Source organism: Melanerpes formicivorus, unplaced genomic scaffold (genome assembly GCF_026170545.1).
Source record: "Melanerpes formicivorus ecotype bairdi unplaced genomic scaffold, bMelFor1.0.p_v2 SCAF_264, whole genome shotgun sequence".
Lineage (NCBI taxonomy): Eukaryota > Metazoa > Chordata > Aves > Piciformes > Picidae > Melanerpes > Melanerpes formicivorus.
Window position 1 is genome coordinate 20,158 of NW_027142616.1, and position 23,890 is coordinate 44,047.

The following is a 23,890-nucleotide window of genomic DNA, read 5'->3' on the forward strand; positions in this document are numbered from 1 at the left end:
GTCCCTCCTGATTTGTCCCCAACCCCTTAAGCAGTGCAGTGAAGCCAGGTGAGATTGTGTCAGTGCTGGGCATGGTGCTGGGCATGGGGTGCTGGGCATGGTGCTGGGCATGGTGCTCATTCCTCCAGACTGCAGCCAGAGCACTCTGCAGAGTTAAATAACAAAAGCAGCAGATGGTTTATGGTGGGAATCACAGAACCCAGGAGTGCATGGGGAGCAACTGAAGACACTAAAGCACCGAGGCAGATAATGCAGATGGTGGGGAGAGGAGGAAGATCTGCAGATGGCTTGGTCATGGGTGGGAAAGAGAGCCCATTCCTGCCAGGGAGTGTCTAGGGAGGGAATAGTCTTGTCCTTGGCCATGGGGAGATGGTGAGCACGAGGGCAGACAGTGAGCAAGGTCTGGAGCCCAGGAAGAAAGGTGCTGTGGCCACTCTCCTTAGCTGCTTTCATTGTGGCTCACACATTGCTTGGACCTGCTCCACACTGCCTTCTCCTGCAGTGTGCCCAGGCAGCCAAGAGGGCCAAGGGCATCCTGGCCTGCAGCAGGAAGAGTGTGGCCAGCAGGAGCAGGGAGGTCATTCTGCCCCTGCACACTGCACTGCTTAGGCCACACCTTGAGTGCTGTGTCCAGTTCTGGGCCACTCAGTTTAGGAAGGAGGTTGACTTGCTGGAAGGTGTCCAGAGAAGGGAAACAAAGTTGGTGAGGGGTTTGGAACACAGCCCTGTGAGGAGAGGCTGAGGGAGCTGGGGTTGCTTAGCCTGGAGAAGAGGAGGCTCAGGGGAGACCTTCTTGCTCTCTGCAACTACCTGAAGGGGGGTCGTAGACAGGCAGAGGTTGGTCTCTTCTGCCAGGCAAGCAGCACCAGAACAAGAGGACACAGTCTCAAGCTGTGCCAGGGGAGGTTTAGGCTGGAGGCTAGGAGGAAGTTTTACACAGAGAGAGTGATTGCCCATTGGAATGTGCTGCCCAGAGAGGTGATGGAGTCACCATCATGGGAGGTATTTAGGAGGAGACTTGATGGGGTGCTTGGTGCCTTGGGTTAGTTGATTAGGTGGTGGTGGATGATAGGTTGGACTTGATGATCTTGAAGGTCTCTTCCAAGCTGGTTAATTCTATTCTATTCTATTCTATTCTATTCTATTCTATTCTATTCTATTCTATTCTATTCTATTCTATTCTATTCTATTCTATTCTATTCTATCCTATCCTATCCTATCCTATCCTATCCTATCCTATCCTATCCTATTCTTTCTATTCCACTCTACTCTACTCTACTCTACTCTACTCTACTCTACTCTACTCTACTCTACTCTACTCTATTCTCCACCCCTCCTGGTCAGGGTATGGCGAGGTGCAGGAAGTTTTCTGGCCTCACCTTGGCAGAATTTCTGTCTGTTAACAAAGAGGCACAGCTCTGTTTAGCCAGCAGTGGGCTTGCTCTGAGAGCCTGGCTTTCAGTCACCAGCAGAGATGCAGCAGGAGGGAGCAGAGTGTGCATTTTAGGGCTGATGTGGGTTCATACCAAGAGGAAACCAGCCTCTGCTGGCACCTCCTGCTCCCTCTGCACCTTGGCTAGCCATGGCCTTGATACAACCCTGGAGCCTTCAGGCTATGGAAGGAGGCTTCCTCTTTAGGGCACTGAAAGACCTGCCAGGAAATTCCACTCATGGCTCTGTTGCAAGATTCCTGCTCACAGAATTCCAGAATCCCTGAGTGGTGAGGGTTAGAAGGAAGCTCTGGAGGGCATCTGGTCCAACCCCCTGCTAAGGCAGGTACACCTAGACCAGGCTGCAGAGGAACGAGCCCATTGTCTTCTGTCTGCCTCAGTTTCCCTGCTGTGAAGTGGAGGCAGTAGCCCAGTGCTGCCATGCAGCATTAGGGAGGAGTAGCTCAGCCCCAGAGATGCTCCCATAGGACAACCTGGGCTGGGAGATCATAGAGTCATAGAGTCAGTCAGGGTTGGAAGGGACCACAAGGATCATCTAGTTCCAACCCCCCTGCCATGGGGAGGGACACCCCACACTAGATCAGCCTGGCCAGAGCCTCAGATGCCACAGCTGGGCTCACATTTGGCTCCCAGGGCCACAAGTGGCTTTGGAGGTACCACAAGCTGAAGCTGCCTTCTCTCTGGGTGAAGATTATCAGGGTGGCTTGGGGGGCTCAGGTGGCCAGGGGACAAGGGATTCAGGGGGCCAGCAGTGGAGGTGAAGCACCTGGAAAGCTGAAGAACCTGAAGAGCTGAAAGGGCCAAAGAGTGCAGAGAGCAAAGGCTCTGCCAGGCTCTGCTCTCATGGGGACAGCACTTGGGGGGTTAAACACAAAACCTGAGCTCACTTTGCCCCTGATAATCTTTGGGTTTGTCTTGGAGGTAACTTCCCAGATGGCTGAAAGTTGGTGGCCATCAGACTGCAGGCTGTGATAGGCTCTCTCTCTGCTTTGCCCCTTTGCTTCCACCTCATCCAAGATGGGAAAGTCACCTCCTGGGTGCTGCTATGGCTCCTGGGCCCCTCACCTGCCATGGTGCTGGGTGCTGTACAGAGAGCAAAAATGGGTTTTGCTTCTGGGTCTGAACAACATCAGGCAAAGATTCTGGTCTGCACTGAGGTCAAGGAATCATCTGAGTTGGAAAAGACCATCAAAAGATCATCAATCTCAACCATCAACCCAACACCCCCATGGCCACTAAACCATGTCCCCAGCTGCCATGGCCACACAACTCTGAGACACCTCCAGGGTTGGGGACTCCACCATCTCCCTAGGCAGCCTGCTCCAATGCCAGGTGATATGGGAAGGAGCTACCCCAGAGCCTGCTCACCCTCCAGCACCTTTCCTCTCCAGGCTGAGCCCCACTCAATCCCACCTCCTGCAGCGTGCACCAAGGATGTTCATAGTATCAGTATCATAGAATCAGTCAGGGTTAGAAGGGACCACAAGGATCAGCCAGTTCCAACACCCCTGCCATGGGCAGGGACACCCCACACTAGATCAGCCTGGCCAGAGCCCCATCCAGCCTGGCCTTAAACACCTCCAGGGCTGGGGCCTCAACCACCTCCCTGGACAACCCATTGCAGGGCTTCACCACTCTCATGGGGAAGAACTTCCTCCTCCCCTCCAGCCTCAATCTCCCCACCTCCAGCTTCATTCCATTCCCCCTAGTCCTATCACTATCCTGATATCCTGATATGTTCTTGTGTTATGGAGGCACCATTACAGGATTTTTGCAGCATCTCTTGGGTAGGAAACCATCCCAAATTTCCCTCCCTCACACCTCCTCCTTCCAAACCTCCTGGCTGAATGCACAGCTGGGAGCTTCTTCTCCAAACACATCCATCACAGCTGCCTTCCTGCAGCAAGCAAAACAGCTGGAGAGCCTGCTGGCTTAAAGTCTTCCAGAGTCTTGAGCCTGGGGGTGCACTGGGTTTGGTTGAGTTTGGGCTAGTTCTCCCCACAGCTTTGGCTGAGATGGGGCTGGTTGTCCCCACACCTTTGGATGAGATGGGGCTGGTTCTCTCCACAGCTTTGGCTGAGATGGGGCTGGTTGTCCCCACAGCTTTGGCTGAGATGGGGCTGGTTGTCCCCACAGCTTTGGCTGAGATGGGACTGGTTCTCCCCACACCTTTGGCTGAGATGGGGTGAGCTCTCCCCACAGCTTTGGCTGAGATGGGGCTGGTTCTCCCCACAGCTTTGGCTGAGATGGGGCTGGTTGTCCCCACAGCTTTGGCTGAGATGGGGCTGGTTGTCCCCACACCTTTGGATGAGATGGGGCTGGTTGTCCCCACGGCTTTGGCTGAGATGGGGCTGGTTGTGCCCACACCTTTGGCTGAGATGGGGTTAGCTCTCCCCCAGCTTTGGCTGAGATGGGGCTGGTTCTCCCCACAGCTTTGGCTGAGATGGGGCTGGTTGTCCCCACAGCTTTGGCTGAGATGGGACTGGTTCTCCCCACACCTTTGGCTGAGATGGGGTGAGCTCTCCCCACAGCTTTGGCTGAGATGGGGCTGGTTCTCCCCACACCTTTGGCTGAGATGGGGTTAGCTCTCCCCACAGCTTTGGCTGAGATGGGGCTGGTTCTCCCCACAGCTTTGGCTGAGATGGGGCTGGTTCTCCCCACACCTTTGGCTGAGATGGGGTTAGCTCTCCCCACAGCTTTGGCTGAGATGGGGCTGGTTCTCCCCACAGCTTTGGCTGAGATGGGGCTGGTTCTCCCCACACCTTTGGCTGAGATGGGGCTGGTTCTCCCCACAGCTTTGGCTGAGATGGGACTGGTTCTCCCCACACCTTTGGCTGAGATGGGGTGAGCTCTCCCCACACCTTTGGCTGAGATGGGGCTGGTTCTCCCCACACCTTTGGCTGAGATGGGGTTAGCTCTCCCCACAGCTTTGGCTGAGATGGGGCTGGTTCTCCCCACAGCTTTGGCTGAGATGGGGCTGGTTCTCCCCACAGCTTTGGCTGAGATGGGGCTGGTTCTCCCCATAGCATCTTCGATGAGAACTAACTCCATCTCAGCCAAACCCAGTCCAGGAGGCTATAGGAGCTGCTGGGCACAGCCTCCCCCCAGGAACCCCAGCGAGACATGGCTGCTGCAGACTCCCCCCGCGGCAGGAGCTGGAGGTCTCCGATGGCAGTGCCCTCTCTCTGCCCTCCCCAGGCTGCCGCCCAGCCGCGGGGCTCTGGCTCGATGCATGACTCACGGCTCCTTCCCCATGTCGAGAGTCCTGGAGTGAAGAGAAGCTCTGAGACAGGGAGAGAAGGGATGGAGGATGCTGCAGCTCCTCTCCTCCTGCTGCCTGTCCCCCACCGAGTCCTGCCCTGCCTGGTTCTGTGCTCCGAGCTGCTGTGTGCCAGAGGGGAAGGCTTCATGCTGCTGTTTCCTGCCCTGCTCCGTCTGCCTCTGCGTGCATGCACGGAGCTCAGAAGCAGTTCCTCCCCCCCGCTTCTCCCCCTTCTATTTTTCCTTTGGTTTCAAGCCTTTCCCTCGCCCTTTTCCTCTCGCCCTTTTCCTCTCGCCCTTTTCCTCTCGCCCTTTTCCTCTCGCTGAACGACCTGCCCACCTTCCCCCGAGAGAAGCCCCTCACAAATAACCCCGGCAGCCTGACCGGGGGATTTCGGGGGGTGGCAATTCTTCGGCGCCCAAAATGGAGGGGGGTGAGGGGTGGAGGGGGGCTGAGAGAGATGCCTGAATCCAGCGGCTCCCATCCTCGGAGCACCGGATGGGGCTGAAAGCCTCTTCGCTCCGCAAGCCAGCAGCAGCCCTGGGCTTTCTGCACTAGTGAACCGGCTGCGAGCTGCCTGCGCTTGTTTTAAGCTGGCTCGCCGGCTCCATCGCATCCCGTTGGACGCGTGTGTGTGCATGTGTGCCCGGGTAGAGGGGGAGGACCTCCTCTCCATTGGCTCAGCCTTCCCTGCCCACCCCCAGCTCGTCCACATCACCTTGGTGTCTCCCTAAATAAAACCAGCCCTTTCCCATCGCGCCGGGGAAAATCGAGAGCCAGAGTTTGAATGGATTGGAGATAAATATTTACCCCGAGGAAGCCGCCGCGGAGCTCCTGGGGGTGGGGGGTGGGGAAACTGGCGGCAGCCGGCCTGAGATTCTCCTCCTCTCTGCTGCCTCTCCAAGGGTTTAATTACTTTCCAGAGGGGAGGGGAGAGAGCCGGCTCCCAGCCGCGGCCGCGGACTGACCCAGGATTTAAGTAACTCTTCCCCTGATGGATCTGAAGGACAGCCCCAGCGAGGGCAGCATGGGCAGCCTGCAGCCCTCCAGCATCCAGATCTTTGCCAACACCTCCACGCTCCACGGGATCCGGCACGTCTTCGTCTACGGGCCGGTGACCGTCCGGCGCCTGCTCTGGACCTTGGCCTTCGTGGGCTCCCTGGGTCTGCTCCTGGTGGAGAGCTCGGACCGGGTGGCTTTCTACTTCTCCTACCAGCACGTCACCAAAGTGGACGAGGTGGTGGCCAACAGCTTGGTCTTCCCTGCTGTCACCATCTGTAACCTCAACGAGTTTCGCTTCTCCCGGCTCACCACCAACGACCTGTACCACGCCGGGGAGCTCCTGGCGCTGCTGGATGTCAACCTGCAGATCCCCAACCCCCACCTGGCCGACCCGGCCGTCCTGGCCGTCCTCCAGGAGAAGGCCAACTTCAAGCAGTACAAACCCAAAGTTTTCAACATGCAGGAGTTCCTGGCCAGGGTTGGCCACGACCTGAAGGATATGATGCTGTACTGCAAGTTCAAAGGCCAAGAGTGCAACCATGAGGACTTCAAAACTGTGAGTAGGAGCAGCAGGTGCTCTGCTTTCCTCTTCTTTGGGCGTGCGGACCACGGTGGTGGCGCAGGGCCAGGGCAGGGTTGGAGGTCCCTGGCCACGCTGTGGTGAGTGAGTGGTGGCTGGTGGGCTCTGGCAGAGGAGGAGAAGGCAGCCTGTTGAGCTGAAGTTCGCTAGATGCAGTGCTGATGGGGGTTATGTGGGTCCAGCTCCTGCGAGGGGCTCGCAGCAGGGCCAGCCTCCGTCCTGCCTGAGGCCCACAGCATCCAGGTGGCTGCTTGGTGTCAGAGCAGGGTGTCAGATGGGTTCTGCTGAGCGTCAGAGGGGGCCTGGGGAGGTCTCTTGCTATGGCCAGTGGATGTCAGCCTGCTGAAGAAAGTGGAGAGGGCTGGAAAGAGGCCAGCCAAGAGGGGCAGATGTTCAGGGGTGGTCTGAGTGATGTCCATTAGCCAGCTGCATTTCTCTGGGTGTTTTGAGCTGTGCTGAAATCGTGGAAAGGGAAATGCTTCTGCTTGCTTCTGGTGGTTGTGCCTCATAAATCCTCGTTTGTTGTGTGGTGTTGGGCAGTGGGCAGCAGCTTGTTACCTTCCTGGTGATGTGTTAAAGAGAAGAGGAAAAGCAATCCGGGCTCAGCTCTGATCCTGTCTGCTCTCAGGCTGGTGGGGAGGTGGAGTGGGCTGGGTAGCCTGGGGAGCCTGAAGGAAGCAGACGTTGCTCAGTTCACAGCTCCTGGATGACACCCTGAGGGCAGCACAGGCTGGCCTGGGTAGTTTGGCTGGCAAAAAGCAGCAGCTTAAAATAAAACCAGGAAGCTGGCTGCTTGGAAGAGGTGATGCCCCACCGTGTGCTTCTGGGGCAGGGGAAGGGGGGCTGGGCCGGGCAAGGGGCTGCAGAGGGGTCTGCTCCCCCCCCAGGCTGGTGGTTTGAGTCATATCCTGGCAGAGATGTGGATGAGCAGGCTGGGGACTGGGCTAAGTTGCACTTTGCTCTCAGGCCATGCCGGCCAGCCCCTGTGCGCTGCTGGAGCTGGCCAGGGGGCGTCGGTAACCCTGGAGTCAGCAGGGCTCGTCTGTTTGTCTGGGAGGGATGCTGCTTGCCCTGCTGCCTGCTCCGTGTCCCGCAGACAGGCAGGTGCCACAGCGGGGTTTGTGGATGGTCTGGTCTGTCAGCAGGATCTCTGTCTGGTTTTAGGGGCAGGGAATATTTTGTGTCACTGCTGCTCGTGGATCTCCCGGCAAACGAGTCCGACTGACTCACGCCACAAAGTCACTGCCGTCACCTACACCCTGCCCTCTTTAAAGGGCTGAGCAGGAGCGTGGAATTTTATGCCTCAGTTATTGCCTGTCCATAACCCTGGTGCCTTGCCCGTTGCAGACTGAACATCCAGGCAAACTGCTGCTCTGCTTCTGCTCCCTGGGCAGAGCTGAGCAGAGGTTGACTCATGCAAGTCGTGGGAAGGTATCAAGAAAGTCACCGGGAGAAGAGCTTGCTCAAGAGAAGCCGTGTGTGACTGGGGCTGGGGAACGGGATGGCAAAGGAGAAGCAGATGCAGAAGTCCAGGGGGCAGAAGACTTGGGGAGTGAGGACAGTTCTCAACAGGATGGGCAGATGTTGCCTAACCGTGGTGTGGATGTGGGGAGAGGGAGGTACTCTGCCCAGGGGCTTCCCAGGAACGCATTAAACACCAGCCTAGAGCAAAAGCCTCCAAGCCAGGCAGCAAACAGCTTGTTCAAAACATCTGCAGGGCTTAAACCAACAGATCCTGCTCTCAGCTGAGGCAGGAGCTCTTGGCAGGCTCCCTAGGACGTGGTGGGGTGACACCTCTCTGGCTATTTAGTTGTTTTGAGGTATCTGCTTCTGAAACAAGGATTTTTCTCTCATATCTATCTATCTATCTATCTATCTATCTATCTATCTATCTATCTATCTCTCTCTCTCTCTATTAATCTATTCATCTATCTATCTATCTATCTATCATCTCTCTCTCATCTCTATCTATCATCTATCTATCTATCTATCTATCTATCTATCTATCTATCTACTTATCTATCATCTCTATCTATCTATCATCTCATCTGTCTATCTATCCATCTATCTATCACCTCTCTCTCTCATATCTATCTATCTATCTATCTATCTATCTATCTATCTATCTATCTATTATCTCTCTATCTACCTATCTATCTATTCATCTATCATCTCTCTCTTCTATCTATCTATCTATCTATCTATCTATCTATCTATCTATCTATCTATCTATCATCTCTCTATCTATCTATCTACTCATCTGTCTATCTATCCATCTATCTATCATCTCTCTCTCATATCTATCTATCTATCTATTCATCTATCTATCTATCATCTCTCTCTCTCTCTCTCATCTCTATCTATCATCTATCTATCTATCTATCTATTCATCTGTCTATCATCTCTCTCATATCTATCTATCTATCTATCTACCTACCTACCTACCTACCTATCTATTCATCTATCTATCTATCTATCTATCTATCTATCTATCTATCTATCTATCTATCATCTCTCTATCTATCTATCTACTCATCTGTCTATCTATCCATCTATCTATCATCTCTCTCTCATATCTATCTATCTATCTATCTATCTATCTATCTATTCATCTGTCTATCATCTCTCTCTCTCATATCTATCTATCTATCTATCTATCTATCTATCTATCTATCTATCTATCTACCTACCTACCTACCTACCTACCTATTAATCTATCTATCTATCTATCTATCTATCTATCTATCTATCTATCTATCTATCTATCTATCTATCTATCTATCTATCTATCTATCTATCTATCATCTCTCTCTATCATCTCTCTATCTACCTATCTGTCTATCTATTCATCTGTCTATCATCTCTCTCTCATATCTATCTATCTATCTATCTATCTATCTATCTATCTATCTATCTATCTATCTATCTATCTATCTATCTATCTATCTATCTATTTTTCCATAGAGGATACAGTAGTTTCCAGGAAGACAAAACCTTCCCTGTGTGCCAAATAAATCCATGCTCTGCTGAAAAGAGGTTCAGGCCAGCCAGAACCACATAGGGTATCAGGGGCTGACAGGGCTTGCCCTTGTCAAAAGTACTGGAGAGATTCAGAAACAGGGCAGGGAAATGCTTCAGTCTGCTCTGCAAAGCAGCTCCTTGGGTGATCCAGGGAACAACATCCCCCCAGCGCTGCCCACAGAGGCAGGTGATTCAGTCTCACCCACTCCGGGTAATCCCTCAGGTGATGGATATCCAGGGAGCAGCACTCCAAAGGGACGCAGCAAGCCTGCTTTCCTTCCAGACTTGTCCCTCTCAGAGATGAAAGGCAGTAGAGAAAGCTGGGAGGGAAGCTGAGGAGGTCTTTCCACAGGGAGCACGCTGGAAAGGTCTTTGAACCGCCTCCGGGCTGAATCAGAACCTCCTGTCCTGGATGGCTTTGGCATTCAATCACCAAGGACCTGTTGCAGCTGCAGCCGGGCTCCCTGACAGCACACATCCATCCTGCTGCACTGCCAGCTGGAAAAAAATAAATCAATTAAAAGACAGAGAGAGAGAGAGAGGGGAGAAGCATCATCCCTGGAACCTGATGGATTTCTTCCCTCTCAGGAAACAGAGGGTGTAAATCCCCGAGTGGTTTTGTGATGCATCATCATGGGGAGGAACTCCAGCTCCTTTCCTGTGCTCTCCCCCCCCCCCCCCAAATCTGTGCATCTGGGAGCAGAGGAGGCAGGAGTTTGGCAGCAGGAGGCTGCATCAAAGCAGTTCCCTCTGCAATAAGAGGTTGCTGAAGAGGTAGGAGCAGGGTTGCCAGCTGGTCAGTCAGCCCTTTGCATGAGCAGGGGGGTGTGTGGTGGGGTGTGGTGTGTGGTGGGGTGTGGTGTGTGGTGGGGTGTGGTGTGTGGTGGGGTGTTGTGTGTGGTGGGGTGTTGTGTGTGGTGTGTCCCCCCCCGAATTAACCCCCATGGTGCTTTTGCTGAAGCAGAAGCTGCAGTGGCAGCGTCTTGGCACTTTGAAAATGTGACTTCACTCTCCTTCCTCCTCCACTTCCCTGTTTCAGTTCTCTGTAGCTGCTTTAGTAACAGGGTTGGAGCGCTGCTTTCCACACACTCTCTGTTCCTTCTCCCCAGGATGATGTCTAATGCCTCTCAGACAACCTTTCCCCACCTTGCTCAGAAGAGCAAGTCCCCTAAGCTCCCCTGCAGGGACACATCCAGGGGGAACAGCAAGGTCTCAGCAGAATAGGTGCTGGCTCCTGAGCTGGCATTGGGATGCACTGAGCAGCAGATAAGATAATGCAGACCTCTGCTGTAGGCAAAGCAATGAAGAACAGAAAATTGGCAGAAGATGCTTTAGCAAACCCATTCCCTGAGAGTGCTTGGAGGAGGGAAGCCTGAGAAGAGCAGCAGCCAAGGAAATCCCTCCCTCCCTTCCCTCCTTCCTTCCTTCCTTCCTTCCTTCCTTCCTTCCTTCCTTCCTTCCTTCCTTCCTTCCTTCCTTCCTTCCTTCCTTCCTTCCTTCCTTCCTTCCTTCCTTCCTTCCTTCCTTCCTTCCTTCCTTCCTTCCTCCCTTCCTCCCCCCCTCCCTCCCCCCCTCCCTGCTCAACATGGCATTAAGGTCTTCCCTTCCTGCTGCTGAGTGTGGTAAAGCTGTGGCTCCTCAGCCCTAGACACACAGAGAGGGTTTGCTGGCTGTCTCTGTGGGTGCCCCGGAGCAAAGACTCTTCCCTGGACCTGCTGCTGCAGCTGGTAGTCTTTTGCTCTTCCAGCATGGCATGAACAGAGCCTTGCAGGAGGTTATTGTGTGTGGCACAGCAAATGCTTGGGGCTGTGGGGGGAGAAATGTCTGTGGAAAGCCTTTCAGCCTATGGGGCAGAGAGAGGATGACTGAGAGGATGCTCTGGCAGTAGACAGCAAGGATTTGAGCAGCAGGGATGTGGGCTGTGGGGGGAGAAATGTCTGTGGGGGGAGAAATGTCTGTGGAAAGCCCTTCAGCCCGTGGAACAGAGGCAAGATGGCTGAGGGGATGCCCTGGCAGTAGACAGCAAGGATTTGAGCAGTAGGGACGTGGGCTGTGGGGGGAGAAATGTCTATGGAAACCCTTTCAGCCCATGGAACAGAGGCAGGATGGCTGAGGGGGGATGCTCTGGCAGTAGAGAGCAAGGATTTGAGCAGCAGGGATGTGGACTATGGGGGGGAGAAATGTCTGTGGAAAGCCTTTCAGCCCATGGAACAGAGGCAGGATGGCTGAGGGGATGCCTTGGCAGTAGACACCAAGGATTTGAGCAGCAAGAACCTGGGCTGTGGGAAAACCAACCCCAGCAGCCAAGGCCTCCCAGCCACCTTCAGAGATGAAGCCAGTGAGGATGTGAGCACGTTCTGGGCTGTGAGGATGCTTTCCACTCAGGCCATTTGCCTGGTGGGATGTGCAGAGTGTGCTTCCACACCCCCCCAGCCCATTGCAGAGGGCACAATAGCTTAGCTGGAGCCTGCTGTGCCTCCACTGCTGGCTTGTTTCTGGTGGCCATGCCAGTGGAAGGCTACAACTCATTTACTTTTCAATCCACACTCTTGCTGACAGACAGTGGCAGCATAATGGAGAGCAGCTCATGTGAATATTGCTATTTAGGGACACACAGCTCTGTCAGTCTCTCTCCCTTGCTCCATGCATGTGATTTTTGTTGCCTCCCATCCTTTCCAAGCATTACCCTTGGGGTCATTATTTAGTAAATAGCTTTTTTTGGCTTCTTTTTTTGCTTAGTTTTGTCCATTCTCAGCTCTCAGAACTTCCACTTCCCCCAAAGGGGAAAAAAAAGGGAAGAGAAGAGAAAAGATCAGGATCTTGCTTCAGAATTAGCTGCCCAGAGAAGGGCAACGAAGCTGGGGAGGGGTCTGGAGCACAGCCCTGGGAGGAGAGGCTGAGGGAGCTGGGGTTGCTTAGCCTGCAGAAGAGGAGGCTCAGGGGAGACCTTCTTGCTCTCTGCAACTCCCTGCAGGGAGGTTGGAGCCAGGTGGGGGTTGGTCTCTTCTGCCAGGCAAGCAGCAGCAGAACAAGAGGACACAGTCCCAAGCTGTGCCAGGGGAGGTTCAGGCTGGATGTTATGTTAGGAAGAAATTCTTCCCAGCAAGAGTGATTGGCCATTGGGATGTGCTGCCCAGGGAGGTGGTGGAGTCCCCATCCCTGGAGGTGTTTAGGAAGAGCCTGGCTGAGGCACTTGGTGCCATGGTTTAGTTGATCAGATGGTGTTGGGTGATAGGTTGGACTTGATGATTTCTGAGGTCTTTTCCAACCTGGTTAATTCACTTTTCTCTTCTCTTCTCTTCTCTTCTCTTCTCTTCTCTTCTCTTCTCTTTCTTCTCTTCTCTTCTCTTCTCTTCTCTTTCTCTTCTCTTCTCTTCTCTTCTCTCTTCTCTTCTCTTCTCTTCTCTTCTCTTCTCTTCTCTTCTCTTCTCTTCTCTTCTCTTCTCTTCTCTTCTCTTCTCTTCTCTTCTCTTCTCTTCTCTTCTCTTCTCTTCTCTTCTCTTCTCTTCTCTTCTCTTCTCTTCTCTTCTCTTCTCTTCTCTTCTCTTCTCTTCTCCTCTATTCCATTCCATTCCATTCCATTCCATTCCATTCCATTCCATTCCATTCCATTCCATTCCATTCTTTGTGCTTCCTTTCTTTCTGGTGGGCTTTGTGTTACCTTTACTTCTAGTGGGGGTTTTTAGTTCCTTTCTTTCTGGTGGGCTTTGTGTTTCCTTTACTTCTAGTGGGGGATTTTTAGTTCCTTTCTCTCTGGTGGGCTTTGTATTCCCTTTACTTATCAGAGTAAACTTCATGGGAAGCTGCCAGTTGGGATGAACATCTGTTCATCAGCTTTTCCTGTGTCTTGCATGGCTGCTGGAGTCAGAATCTAACAAAGAGAAGGCTGCAGAACCTAAGTGGGGATCTTTCCATGGCCAAACCCTATTTCAAGCCTTTTGATACTGGGAAATATTCACAGTGGATAAAGCTTTTCCCAGAGGATACTGAGAATTCAGAAGTGTGGCTGGAGCTCATTTCTGTGGGATGTAGGTGATCCATGTCTGAGACACTGCTCTGACTCCAGACCTGAGCAGCAGGGTAATAAACTCTTCCTTACTTGGAGAGTGTCCAAAGAAGGGCAACAAAGCTGAGGAAGGGTCTGGAGTACAGGGCTGGTGAGGAGAAGCTGAGGGACCTGGGGGTGTTCAGTCTAGTCTGGAGGAGAGGAGACTGAGGGAGACCTCATTGCTCTCTACAGCTCCCTGAAAGGAGGCTGGAGGTGAGGGTTGGTCTCTGTAGTATCAGCTGGTAGGACAAGAGGAAATGGCCTGAAATTGGGTGAAGGGAGGTTCAGGTTGAGTATTAGGAAGAAGTTCTTCAGAGACAGGATTCTCAGGGTCTGGACCAGGCTGCCCAGGGCAGTGGTGAAATCTCTATCCCAGGAGGCATGTAAGAGCCATGTGGATGTGGTGCTTAGGGCTGTGGTTCAGTCCAGGACTTGTCAGGGTTGGGTTAGTGATAGGACTGGAGGACCTTAAAGGTCTTTCCCAATCCAGGCCAATTCTGTGGTTCTGAGAAATGAGCTAAGCAAAGTGTCTGAGCCAGCTGGAGATCAGAGGGATGTGAGGTGCAAATGGAGATGAAGCACAGGGAAGGTCCTGGAGGAGGAAAGACAAAGCACTTCTGTGTGTAAGAGCCAGCTGTGGGCTCAGCCTCCCCTTGCCCGTGGCATCAGCTCACACTCTGCACCTGGCCACATTGTCTGAGGGACAGCAAGAACCACTCTTGCCTCCCAAGTGATTCCCATTCATCAGTTACTCATCAGGAGGCCAAGTGAGAGCTCCTCTGTCTCCTCATCCATGCCCCACCTGCTGAGGGGGTTTGCACTCAAGCCAGCATCTGGAGATGAAGCAAAGTGCAAACGCTGCTCTGGAGGTGAGGCAGAAATGCTGAGCCAGAAGGATGTCATCAGAGCTGCAAGGCCACAGGAGATGCTTGAGGGCTGAAAGGCCTTGTCAGAATCCTCCTGGGAACGACAGGAGGCTTTCCTTTGCATTGGAGGCACCTCTGAGCCTGGCTTCTTGCTCCTCAGCTCTCCTCCCTCCCTGGGGGGGAGGAAGGACCTTTGTCCCAGGGAGACACTGAGAACTGAAGTGCTGGAGAGCTGTGGAGAGGCAAGGCTGTAAAAAACAGAACGAGGATGATAAATGTCTTTCAGCCAGCATGTCCTGGAGTTCCCTTAGCCCGTGGCTCTCTCTGACTACCACATTTCATCTCAAAGCATCTCCCTGACAACTGGTCTCGGATGGAGGTCTCCTGGGTACGGCTTGCTGGCTGTAATGGATGAAGGGTGAAACCATGGGAAGCATTCAGGACTATTTGTGCTCTTTCTGCATGTACCAGGCTGGAATCTAGTCATGCCCAAAACTGGAAGTGAAGGCCAGGGAAGACAAGAAACATATTAATAAGCCCAGCTTGGTTTCCAGCTTCTCCTGACCTTCTGCTCTTCAGCCCCTTGGAGGCTTCCTCCCAAATAACAGCTGAGCTCCTGCAGGATCTTGGTGCTTCCCTGCCCCAAGTGCAGCCATGCCCTGTGGCAACCAGGCTGTGGTTGCTCTAAGCCACTCTGTGGGTTTAACCTGGACACTCTTGCAAGATCTTGAGGAGAGGCTGAGGGAGCTGGGGTTGCTTAGCCTGGAGAAGAGGAGGCTCAGGGGAGACCTTCTTGCTCTCTCCAACTCCCTGAAGGGAGGTTGTAGCCAGGTGGGAGTTGGTCTCTTCTCCCAGGCAAGCAGCAGCAGAACATGAGGCCACAGTCTCAAGCTGTGCCAGGGGAGGTTTAGGCTGGAGGTGAGGAGAAAGTTCTTCCCAGAGAGAGTTGTTAGCCATTGGGATGTGCTGCCCAGGGAGGTGGTGGAGTCCCCATCCCTGGAGGTGTTCAGGAGGGGATTGGATGTGGCACTTGGTGCTATGGTTTAGTCATGAGGTCTGTGGTGACAGGTTGGACTTGATGATCTTTGAGGGCTCTTCCAACCTCGGTGATTCTGTGACCACTGCAGTCCAATGTCCATCCTCCCCACCACAGGAAATGGGCAAAGGTAAACCCCAGCAGGCAGAAAGTGAGGCTCAGTTCTCACTCAGTTAAAGGAGAGAACAGGGCTGAGCAGTGATGCCTTGGGAGGCCTCTTGGGGTCCCTTCCAACTTGGGTTGTTTTATGGCTCTCTGATATCAAGCAGGTGGTCCCTGCTGGGTCTTAACCCTTTGTACTGGTGCCCTGCTTTGAGCTAGAGCAGAGCTGACTCTGTTCAGGGCTTTGCCTTCCCAGCTCAGCACCTTCTGAAGTTCCGAGCAGGTTTGCACAGCCAGGGGCTGCTTCTAGCAGGGAGAACACTGATGGGGAGAGGTCCTGCCAAGGGCTGGTTGCAGGCCAAGGCCACTGCTCCATGATGTGTTCTGCATGGGGGTGCAGGGTAAAGCTGCACCTGTGGGGAGGAGTGGGCAGAAGAGGTGACCCTAAACTGACCAAGAAGGAATTCCAGCCCATGGCCATCATCTTTGCTACAAAGCTGAGCCATCACCAGGGTGCCAGCTCTCTTCTTCCTCCTCTTCAATGAGCAGCATCCAAGGAGGACTGAGTCCATTCTGGTTTTGATCCCAGTTCATAAGTTCCTGAATCTATTTCCCATCTGCTGCTGACTCCAGACTGGGACTTCTGCCACAGCACCAGGGGTTGGCTTCAATATTGCTCTGTATCTATTTGTATTCCAATTCATTGCTCTTACTTTCGTTAAAGCTGGCTTAGTTTTCTTTTCCAAGCCACAAAGCTCGATCCCTTGCTCCTTTTCTCTTCCCTTTGGGAATGGGAGGGGGCTGGTAGAGAGCATCTGCCACTGGTTGAGTGCCCAGCCCAGTTGGTTTGGGCAAGGGGCATTTACTTCGTGCTCTAGATCCCTGTCAGTCTTCAGTGGGAGCATGAAGAGTGAGACCCAGTTTTGGAAGACAGTTACCTCCCCTCCTGTCAGCCTTGCAGATGAGGCTGAGTTTGCATCAGTGACCTAAGGGGAGGGGAAAAAGAACTGTCCTAAGATGAAGAGTTGTTGACAACTTTGTCGGCATGGAGCACCTGAGGCAACCACAGCTCCGACTCCAGAATAGAATAGGATAGGATAGGATAGAATAGAATAGACCAGGTTGGAAGAGACCTTCAAGATCATCATGTCCAACCCATCAACCAATCCAACCCACCTAAACAACTAACCCATGGCACCAAGCACCCCAGCAAGTCTCCTCCTGATGGTGGCTCCACCACCTCCCCAGGCAGCACATTCCAATGGCCAATTACTCTCTCTGGGAAGAAATTTCTCCTCACCTCCAGCCTAAACCTCCCCTGGCACAGCTTGAGATTGTGTCCTCTTGTTCTAGTGCTGCCTGCCCGGGAGAAGAGACCAACCCCCACCTGGCTCCAACCTCCCTTCAGGTAGTTGGAGAGAGCAAGAAGGTCACCCCTGAGTCTCCTTCTCTCCAGGCTGAGCAACCCCAGCTCCCTCAGCCACTCCTCACAGGGCTGTGTTCCAAACCCCTCCCCAGCTTTGTTGCCCTTCTCTGGACACCTTCCAGCAAGTCAACCTCCTTCCTAAACTGAGGGGCCCAGAACTGGACACAGGACTCGAGGTGTGGCCTAACCAGTGCAGTTTACAGGGGCAGAATGACCTCCCTGCTCCTGCTGGCCACACTGTTCCTGATGCAGGCCAGGATGCCATTGGCCCTCTTGGCTGCCTGGGCACACTGCAGGCTCATGTTCAGCCTACCATTGACTAGTCCCCCCAGGTCCCTCTCTACCTGGCTGCTCTCAGCCACTCTGCCCCCAGCCTGTAGCACTGCCTGGGGTTGCTGTGGCCAATGTGCAGAACCTGGCACTTGGATGTGTTCAATCTCATGCCCTTGGATTCTGCCCACCTGTCCAGCCTGTGGAGGTCCCTCTGCAGAGCCTCTCCAAACCTCTAGCAGATCAACTCCTGCCCCCAGCTTGGTGTCATCTGCAGATTTACTGCTGATGGACTCAATGCCCTCATCCAGATCATCAATAATGAGCCCATCGCAGCTCCTCTGAGCAAGCCTGTGCCTTTTCCCATCTCCTGAAACCATCCCCGACCTCTTTAGAAGGAGGCAGTGGAGATTCCCTGCGAAATAACCTCGAATCCAGCGCTCAGCTCCTCTTGACTGGGAAAATCTGCCTCGCAGCTCGGGCGGAGCGCAGCCGGCTGCACGGCAGCGGGGACCGGGGGAGGTCATCTGAGGCATCTCCGCCTCCTCTGGCAGAGCCTGAGCGCCTGGGAGCCCCTCCCACGCCTTCACAAAAGCATTTGCTAAAGGATTGTTGTACCTGGAGTGCCAGCCAGCCTCACATGGCCAGCAGAATGCAGCAGGATTCAGCCTTCATTGGCAGTGCTGGGCGGGGAGAGTGGGGGGCACAGAAGGTCAGGGGGTGGGCAGTGAAAGGTGACAGCTTGCTGAGGGGGGGTGGGGGGCACAGAGGGTCAGGGGGTGGGCAATGAAAGGTGACACCTTGCTGAGGAGGGTGGGGGGCACAGAGGGTCAGGGGGTGGGCAGTGAAAGGTGACAGCTTGCTGAGGAGGGTGGGGGGGCACAGAGGGTCAGAGGGTGGGCAATGAAAGGTGACACCTTGCTGAGGAGGGTGGGGGGCACAGAGGGTCAGGGGGTGGGCAGTGAAAGGTGACAGCTTGCTGAGGAGGGTGGGGGGCACAGAGGGTCAGGGGGTGGGCAGTGAAAGGTGACAGCTTGCTGAGGGGGGTGGGGGGCACAGAGGGTCAGGGGGTGGGCAGTGAAAGGTGGCACCTTGCTGAGGAGGGTGGGGGGCACAGAGGGTCAGGGGGTGGGCAGTGAAAGGTGACACCTTGCTGAGGAGGGTGGGGGGCACAGAGGGTCAGGGGGTGGGCAGTGAAAGGTGGCACCTTGCTGAGGAGGGTGGGGGGCACAGAGGGTCAGGGGGTGGGCAGTGAAAGGTGACACCTTGCTGAGGAGGGTGGGGGACACAGAGGGTCAGGGGGTGGGCAATGAAAGGTGGCACCTTGCTGAGGAGGGTGGGGGGCACAGAGGGTCAGGGGGTGGGCAGTGAAAGGTGACACCTTGCTGAGGAGGGTGGGGGGCACAGGAGGTCAGGGGGTGGGCAGTGAAAGGTGACAGCTTGCTGAGGAGGGTGGGGGGCACAGAGGGTCAGGGGGTGGGCAATGAAAGGTGACAGCTTGCTGAGGAGGGTGGGGGGCACAGGAGGTCAGGGGGTGGGCAATGAAAGGTGACACCTTGCTGAGGAGGGTGGGGGGCACAGAGGGTCAGGGGGTGGGCAATGAAAGGTGACAGCTTGCTGAGCTGTCCTGCTAAGGTGGGAGCTGCCCCAGGCCTGGCACCATTGCAGGGGAGGTTGTCTGGGGCTGTGAGCAGCCTGGGCCAAGCTTCAGATGTCACAGAGAATCACAGAATCACCAATGTTGGAAGAGACCTCAAAGATCATCAAGTCCAACCTGTCACTACAGACCCCCTGACTAGACCATGGCACCCAGTGCCACATCCAGTCCCCTCTTGAACACCTCCAGGGATGGGGACTCCACCACCTCCCTGGGCAGCACATCCCAGTGGCTAACAACTCTCTCTGGGAAGAACTTTCTCCTCACCTCCAGCCTAAACCTCCCCTGGCACAGCTTGAGACTATGTCCTCTTGTTCTGCTGCTGCTTGCCTGGGAGAAGATATCAACCCCCATCTGGCTACAACCTCCCTTCAGGGAGTTTCTTCCTATTACCTAATCTGAATCCATCCACTTCTAGTCTTGCTCTCTTCCCCCAGTCCTATCACTCCCTCACCATGAGGGAAGGGCCATGAGGATGAGCAAGGGGCTGGAGCTGCTCTGCTGTGAGGACAGACTGAGAGAGTTGGGGTTGTGCAGGCTGGAGAGAAGGCTCCCAGGAGACCTTCTTGTGGCCTTCCAGGATCTGCAGGGGGCTCCAGGAAAGCTGGGGAGGGACTTTTGAGGGTGTCAGGGAGGGAGAGGACTGGGGGGGATGGAGCAGAACTAGAAGTGGGGAGATTGAGATTGGCTGTGAGGAAGAAGTTGTTCCCCATGAGGGTGGTGAGAGCCTGGCACAGGCTGCCCAGGGAGGTGGTGGAAGCCTCCTGCCTGGAGGTGTTTGCAGCCAGGCTGGAGGTGGCTGTGAGCAACCTGCTGTGGTGTGAGGTGTCCCTGGGCATGGCAGGGGGGTTGGGACTGGCTGAGCCTTGAGGTCCCTTCCAGCCCTGACAGTTCTGTGCTTCTGTCATTCTCTAACCAGTGTCATGAATTAATGTAAGCTTAACCCTTAATTAGCTGAACTTTCAACACCACACTCCACTGCTCCCTGGCACTTTAATAAGTGCTGTGTACAGAGGCAACCACCAGTGCTCCTTCCACAACCCCCTGTCAGGCTTTGGAAGCACACTGCGATGGGTTAGGAACTGGGCCGAGCCCAGAGAGTGGTGGTGAATGGTGCCACAGCCAGCTGGCAGCCAGTCACTAGTGGTGTGCCCCAAGGATCAGTGCTGGGCCCTGTGCTCTTTAACATCTTTATTGATGATCTGGATGAGGGCATTGAGTCCATCATCAGTAAATTTGCTGACGACACCAAGCTGGGGGCAGGAGTTGATCTGCCAGAGGGTTGGAGAGGCTCTGCAGAGAGACCTCGACAGGCTGGGCAGATGGGCAGAGTCCAAGGGCATGAGATTTAACACATTCAAGTGCCAGGTTCTGCACATTGGCCACAACAACCCCAGGCAGTGCTACAGGCTGGGGTCAGAGTGGCTGAGAGCAGCCAGGCAGAGAGGGACCTGGGGGTGCTGGTTGATGGTAGGCTGAACATGAGCCTGCAGTGTGCCCAGGCAGCCAAGAAGGCCAATGGCATCCTGGCCTGTATCAAGAACAGTGTGGCCAGCAGGAGCAGGGAGGTCATTCTGCCCCTGTACACTGCACTGGTTAGGCCACACCGAGTCCTGTGTCCAGTTCTGGGCCCCTCAGTTTAGGAAGGAGGTTGACTTGCTGGAACGAGTCCAGAGAAGAGCAACAAAGTTGGTGAGGGGTTTGGAACACAGCCCTGTGAGGAGAGGCTGAGGGAGCTGGGGTTGCTTAGCCTGGAGAGGAGGAGACTCAGGGGTGACCTTATTGCTCTCTACAACTACCTGAAGGGAGGTTGTAGACAGGCTGATGATGGTCTCTTCTCCCAGGCAGCCAGTACCAGAACAAGAGGACACAGTCTCAGGCTGCGCCAGGGGAGGTTCAGGTTGGATGTTAGGAAGAAGTTCTATCCAGAAAGAGTGATTGCCCATTGGAATGGGCTGCCCGGGGAGGTGGTGGAGTCACCATCATTGAAGGTGTTCAGGAGGAGACTTGCTGGGGTGCTTGGTGCCATGGGTTAGCTGTTTGGGTGGGTTGGATTGGTTGATGGGTTGGACACGATGATCTTGAAGGTCTCTTCCAACCTGGTTTGGTTTATTCTAATAAAGGTTTATTCTAATAAAGGAAGAGCAGTGTGTGTGAGCCATCCTTGCCTACCAGGCATGACCCAGCAGTGTCAGCAGTGCTGAGACCTGCTCAGCAGTTTTCCACTCATGGGGGGAACCTGCTGGAGCTGAACAAGGACATCAGAGAGGCTTGGCTTTGACCTCAGATGGGTGACAGCAGTGCCTCTGGGGAGATGGGAGGGAGCCATCTGGGAAGTGAGGAGACTGAGTGGAGGGGGCCCTGGGCTTAGCACAGAATTGTTGCCACCAGGTTTCTTGTTTCCCTCTCTAACAGTCTGAAGCTGAAATGTTGCTGTGGATTCTGCCAGGCACTGCAGTTTCTGTTCACCACACTGCTGCTTCTCTCTGGGCACCCTGCTGGGATTGCATCTCCCAGAGCATAATGAGTTGCCTCCTCTTTGGCTGGGCAGGCAATGCCTGGTTGCTGTCACACAGTTCTGATGGGTGAATTTCTGTCTTTTGAAGCATTTCTTGCTTGGAGATTCTTCCTGATAATGAAAACAAGCCCTGTGCCCAGCTCAGGGGCAGCCAACACAACAAGGACATGGAGCTGATGGAGTGGGGCCAGGGCAAGGTCGTGAAGGTGATCAGAGGGCTGGAGAGCCTCCCCTATGGAGACTGGCTGGGAAAGTTGGGGATGGAAGAGAAGGCTCTGGGGAGACCTCAGAGCAGCATTGCAATCTCTGAAGGGGGATCTACAGGAAGGCTGGGGAGGGACTGTGCAGAAAGGGCTGTGGGGGTAGGATGAGGAGCAGTGGTTTGAAATTGGACCAGGGGAGATTCAGGTTGGACATCAGGAGGAAGCTCTTCATAGTGAGGGTGGTGACATATCCCAACAGGTTGCTCAGGGATGTGGCTGAGGCCCCAGCCCTGGAGGCATTCAGGTCCAAACCTCATGGGGTGTCCTGAGCAACCTGCTCTGCTTGGAGGTGTCCCTGCTGACTGCAGGGGGGGGGGGGTTTGGACAAGATGACCTTTCAGGGTCCCTCCCAACCCCATGCAATCTGTGAGCCACTGCTGTGGCAGCTTCCTAAGGAGCCTTCCCATCTAAACAAATCTTTCTGTGAGCAATCTAAACCATATTCATGAGCAGCACGAGGAGACAGCCTGCAGCCATCGTGCCCTCATTAAGAGAAGGAGTTGCTGTGCCAGGTACTTGTTGATTGAGCAGCATTTGTTGTACTCCACCCTGGCAATGAACCCCACAGCCACCATCCCTCCTGCAGCTGCTCCAGGAATGCTCCAAGTGGCCATTAAGTAATGCTAAATTATGATGGAGCACCTCCTGAAATGCCTGTGACACCCACAGGCACCACAGATGAATTTGTTCCTGTCAAGGCAGTGACAGCAGAGTGCAGTGGAATGAGCAGGAGTGGTGCCTGCTGCTCCACACCAACTGCCACCAGCTCTCAGCAGGGGAGGTGCAGTCACAGGGACACCAGTGGCAGTGGAGGGAGGGTGTGAGTGAGGAGGGGCTGTGGTGGAGATGGAATAGAATGGAACGGAATGGGATAGGATAGGATGGGATAGGATAGGATAGGATAGGATAGGATAGGATAGGATAGGATAGGATAGGATAGGATGGAATGGAATGGAATGGAATGGAATGGAATAGAATAGAATAGAATAGAATAGAATAGAATAGAATAGAATAGAATAGAATAGAATAGAATAGAATAGAATTAACCAGGTTGGAAAAGACCTCAGAGATCATCAAGTCCAACCTATCACCCAACACCATCTGGGCAACTAAACCATGGCTCCAAGTGCCTCAGCCAGGCTCTTCCTAAACACCTCCAAGGATGGGGACTCCACCACCTCCCTGGGCAGCACATCCCAATGGCTAACAACTCTCTCAGTGAAGAACTTTCTCCTCACCTCCAGCCTGAACCTCCCCTGGCACAACTTGAGACTGTGTCCTCTTCTTCTGGTGCTGGCTGCCTGGGAGAAGAGACCAACCCCCACCTGGCTACAACCTCCCTGCAGGGAGTTGGAGAGAGCAAGAAGGTCTCCCCTGAGCCTCCTCTTCTCCAGGCTAAGCAACCCCAGCTCCCTCAGCCTCTCCTCACAGGGCTGTGCTCCAGACCCCTCCCCAGCTTTCTTGCCCTTCTCTGGACACCTTCCAGCATCTCAACCTCTTTCCTAACCTGAGGAGCCCAGAACTGGACACAGCACTCAAGAAAGCATGTCCCAGGCTGACAAACAGATCCTGTTTCTGCTGACCTCCCGTGGGGTTTGCCTGCTGAAGAGAGGAGAGCCTGCTGGCAGCCCCCACACTGCATCCAGCTCTGGGAAAGTAATTCCCTTCTCATTATCACTTGGCAACACAGAAAGAGTCTCAGAGGTGAGGCCTGTGGTGTCTCTGTATGTCTGCATCTCCCCAGGGAACAGCAGATCAAGAGGGAAAGAATATTTCTCTGGTGCTCATGCATGGTGCTAGGAAAATGTGCAAGAGTCTCCTACAGTGCCTGCAGCACTCTAAAGCTCCTAGAGACTGTTCTCTGCTGGGTACATGTCCTGGCTTGAGCCAGAACAGAGCTGAATGCTTCCCAGCTGTGACTTCCCAGCTCAGTCTCTGCTCAGTGAAGCACTGTCTGGAGTTCAGGGCAGGTTTGCACAGCCAGGGAGCTGCTTCTAGCAGGGAGAATGCTGATGGGGACAGTTCCTCCTGAGGGCTGGGCTGTAGAAAGCCTCCTGCTTAAGACTTGCTCCTGTGCAGACCAAAGTCCCTGCTGCACCTTCTGCCCCACATTGGGGTGCAGAAAGTCAGAGGTGGCACCAGCAGGGAGGAGTTGGACAGGACAGGTGACCCCAAACTGACCTGCAAGGGTTTCCACCCCATGGATAAAGCTGAGGGACCACCAGGGTCAAGCCTCTTCCTCAACAGCTGTTGTCTGAGGAGATCTCTGCCCCTTCAGCCTTCAATCCCAATCCTTGTGTTCCTGAATCCAGAATCCAGCTCCAGAACCCACTCAGTGCAGCCTGGGCCTTCCCCAGTGCCTGTTCCCAGGACCAGAGCTGATGGTGC

At 54.2% G+C, this 23,890-nt stretch overlaps 1 protein-coding gene across 1 annotated transcript in view; it reads left to right on the plus strand.

The window, feature by feature from the left end:
* The first annotated feature begins 5,581 nt into the window (after positions 1-5,581).
* Positions 5,582-23,890, plus strand: part of LOC137458644 (acid-sensing ion channel 2-like) — a 50,556-nt gene continuing 32,247 nt past the window's right edge. Inside the window, exon 1 of the mRNA XM_068170002.1 lies at positions 5,582-6,271. Coding sequence (XP_068026103.1) covers positions 5,708-6,271 — 564 coding nt within the window. The 5' untranslated portion in view covers positions 5,582-5,707. The remainder of the gene's footprint in view (positions 6,272-23,890) is intronic.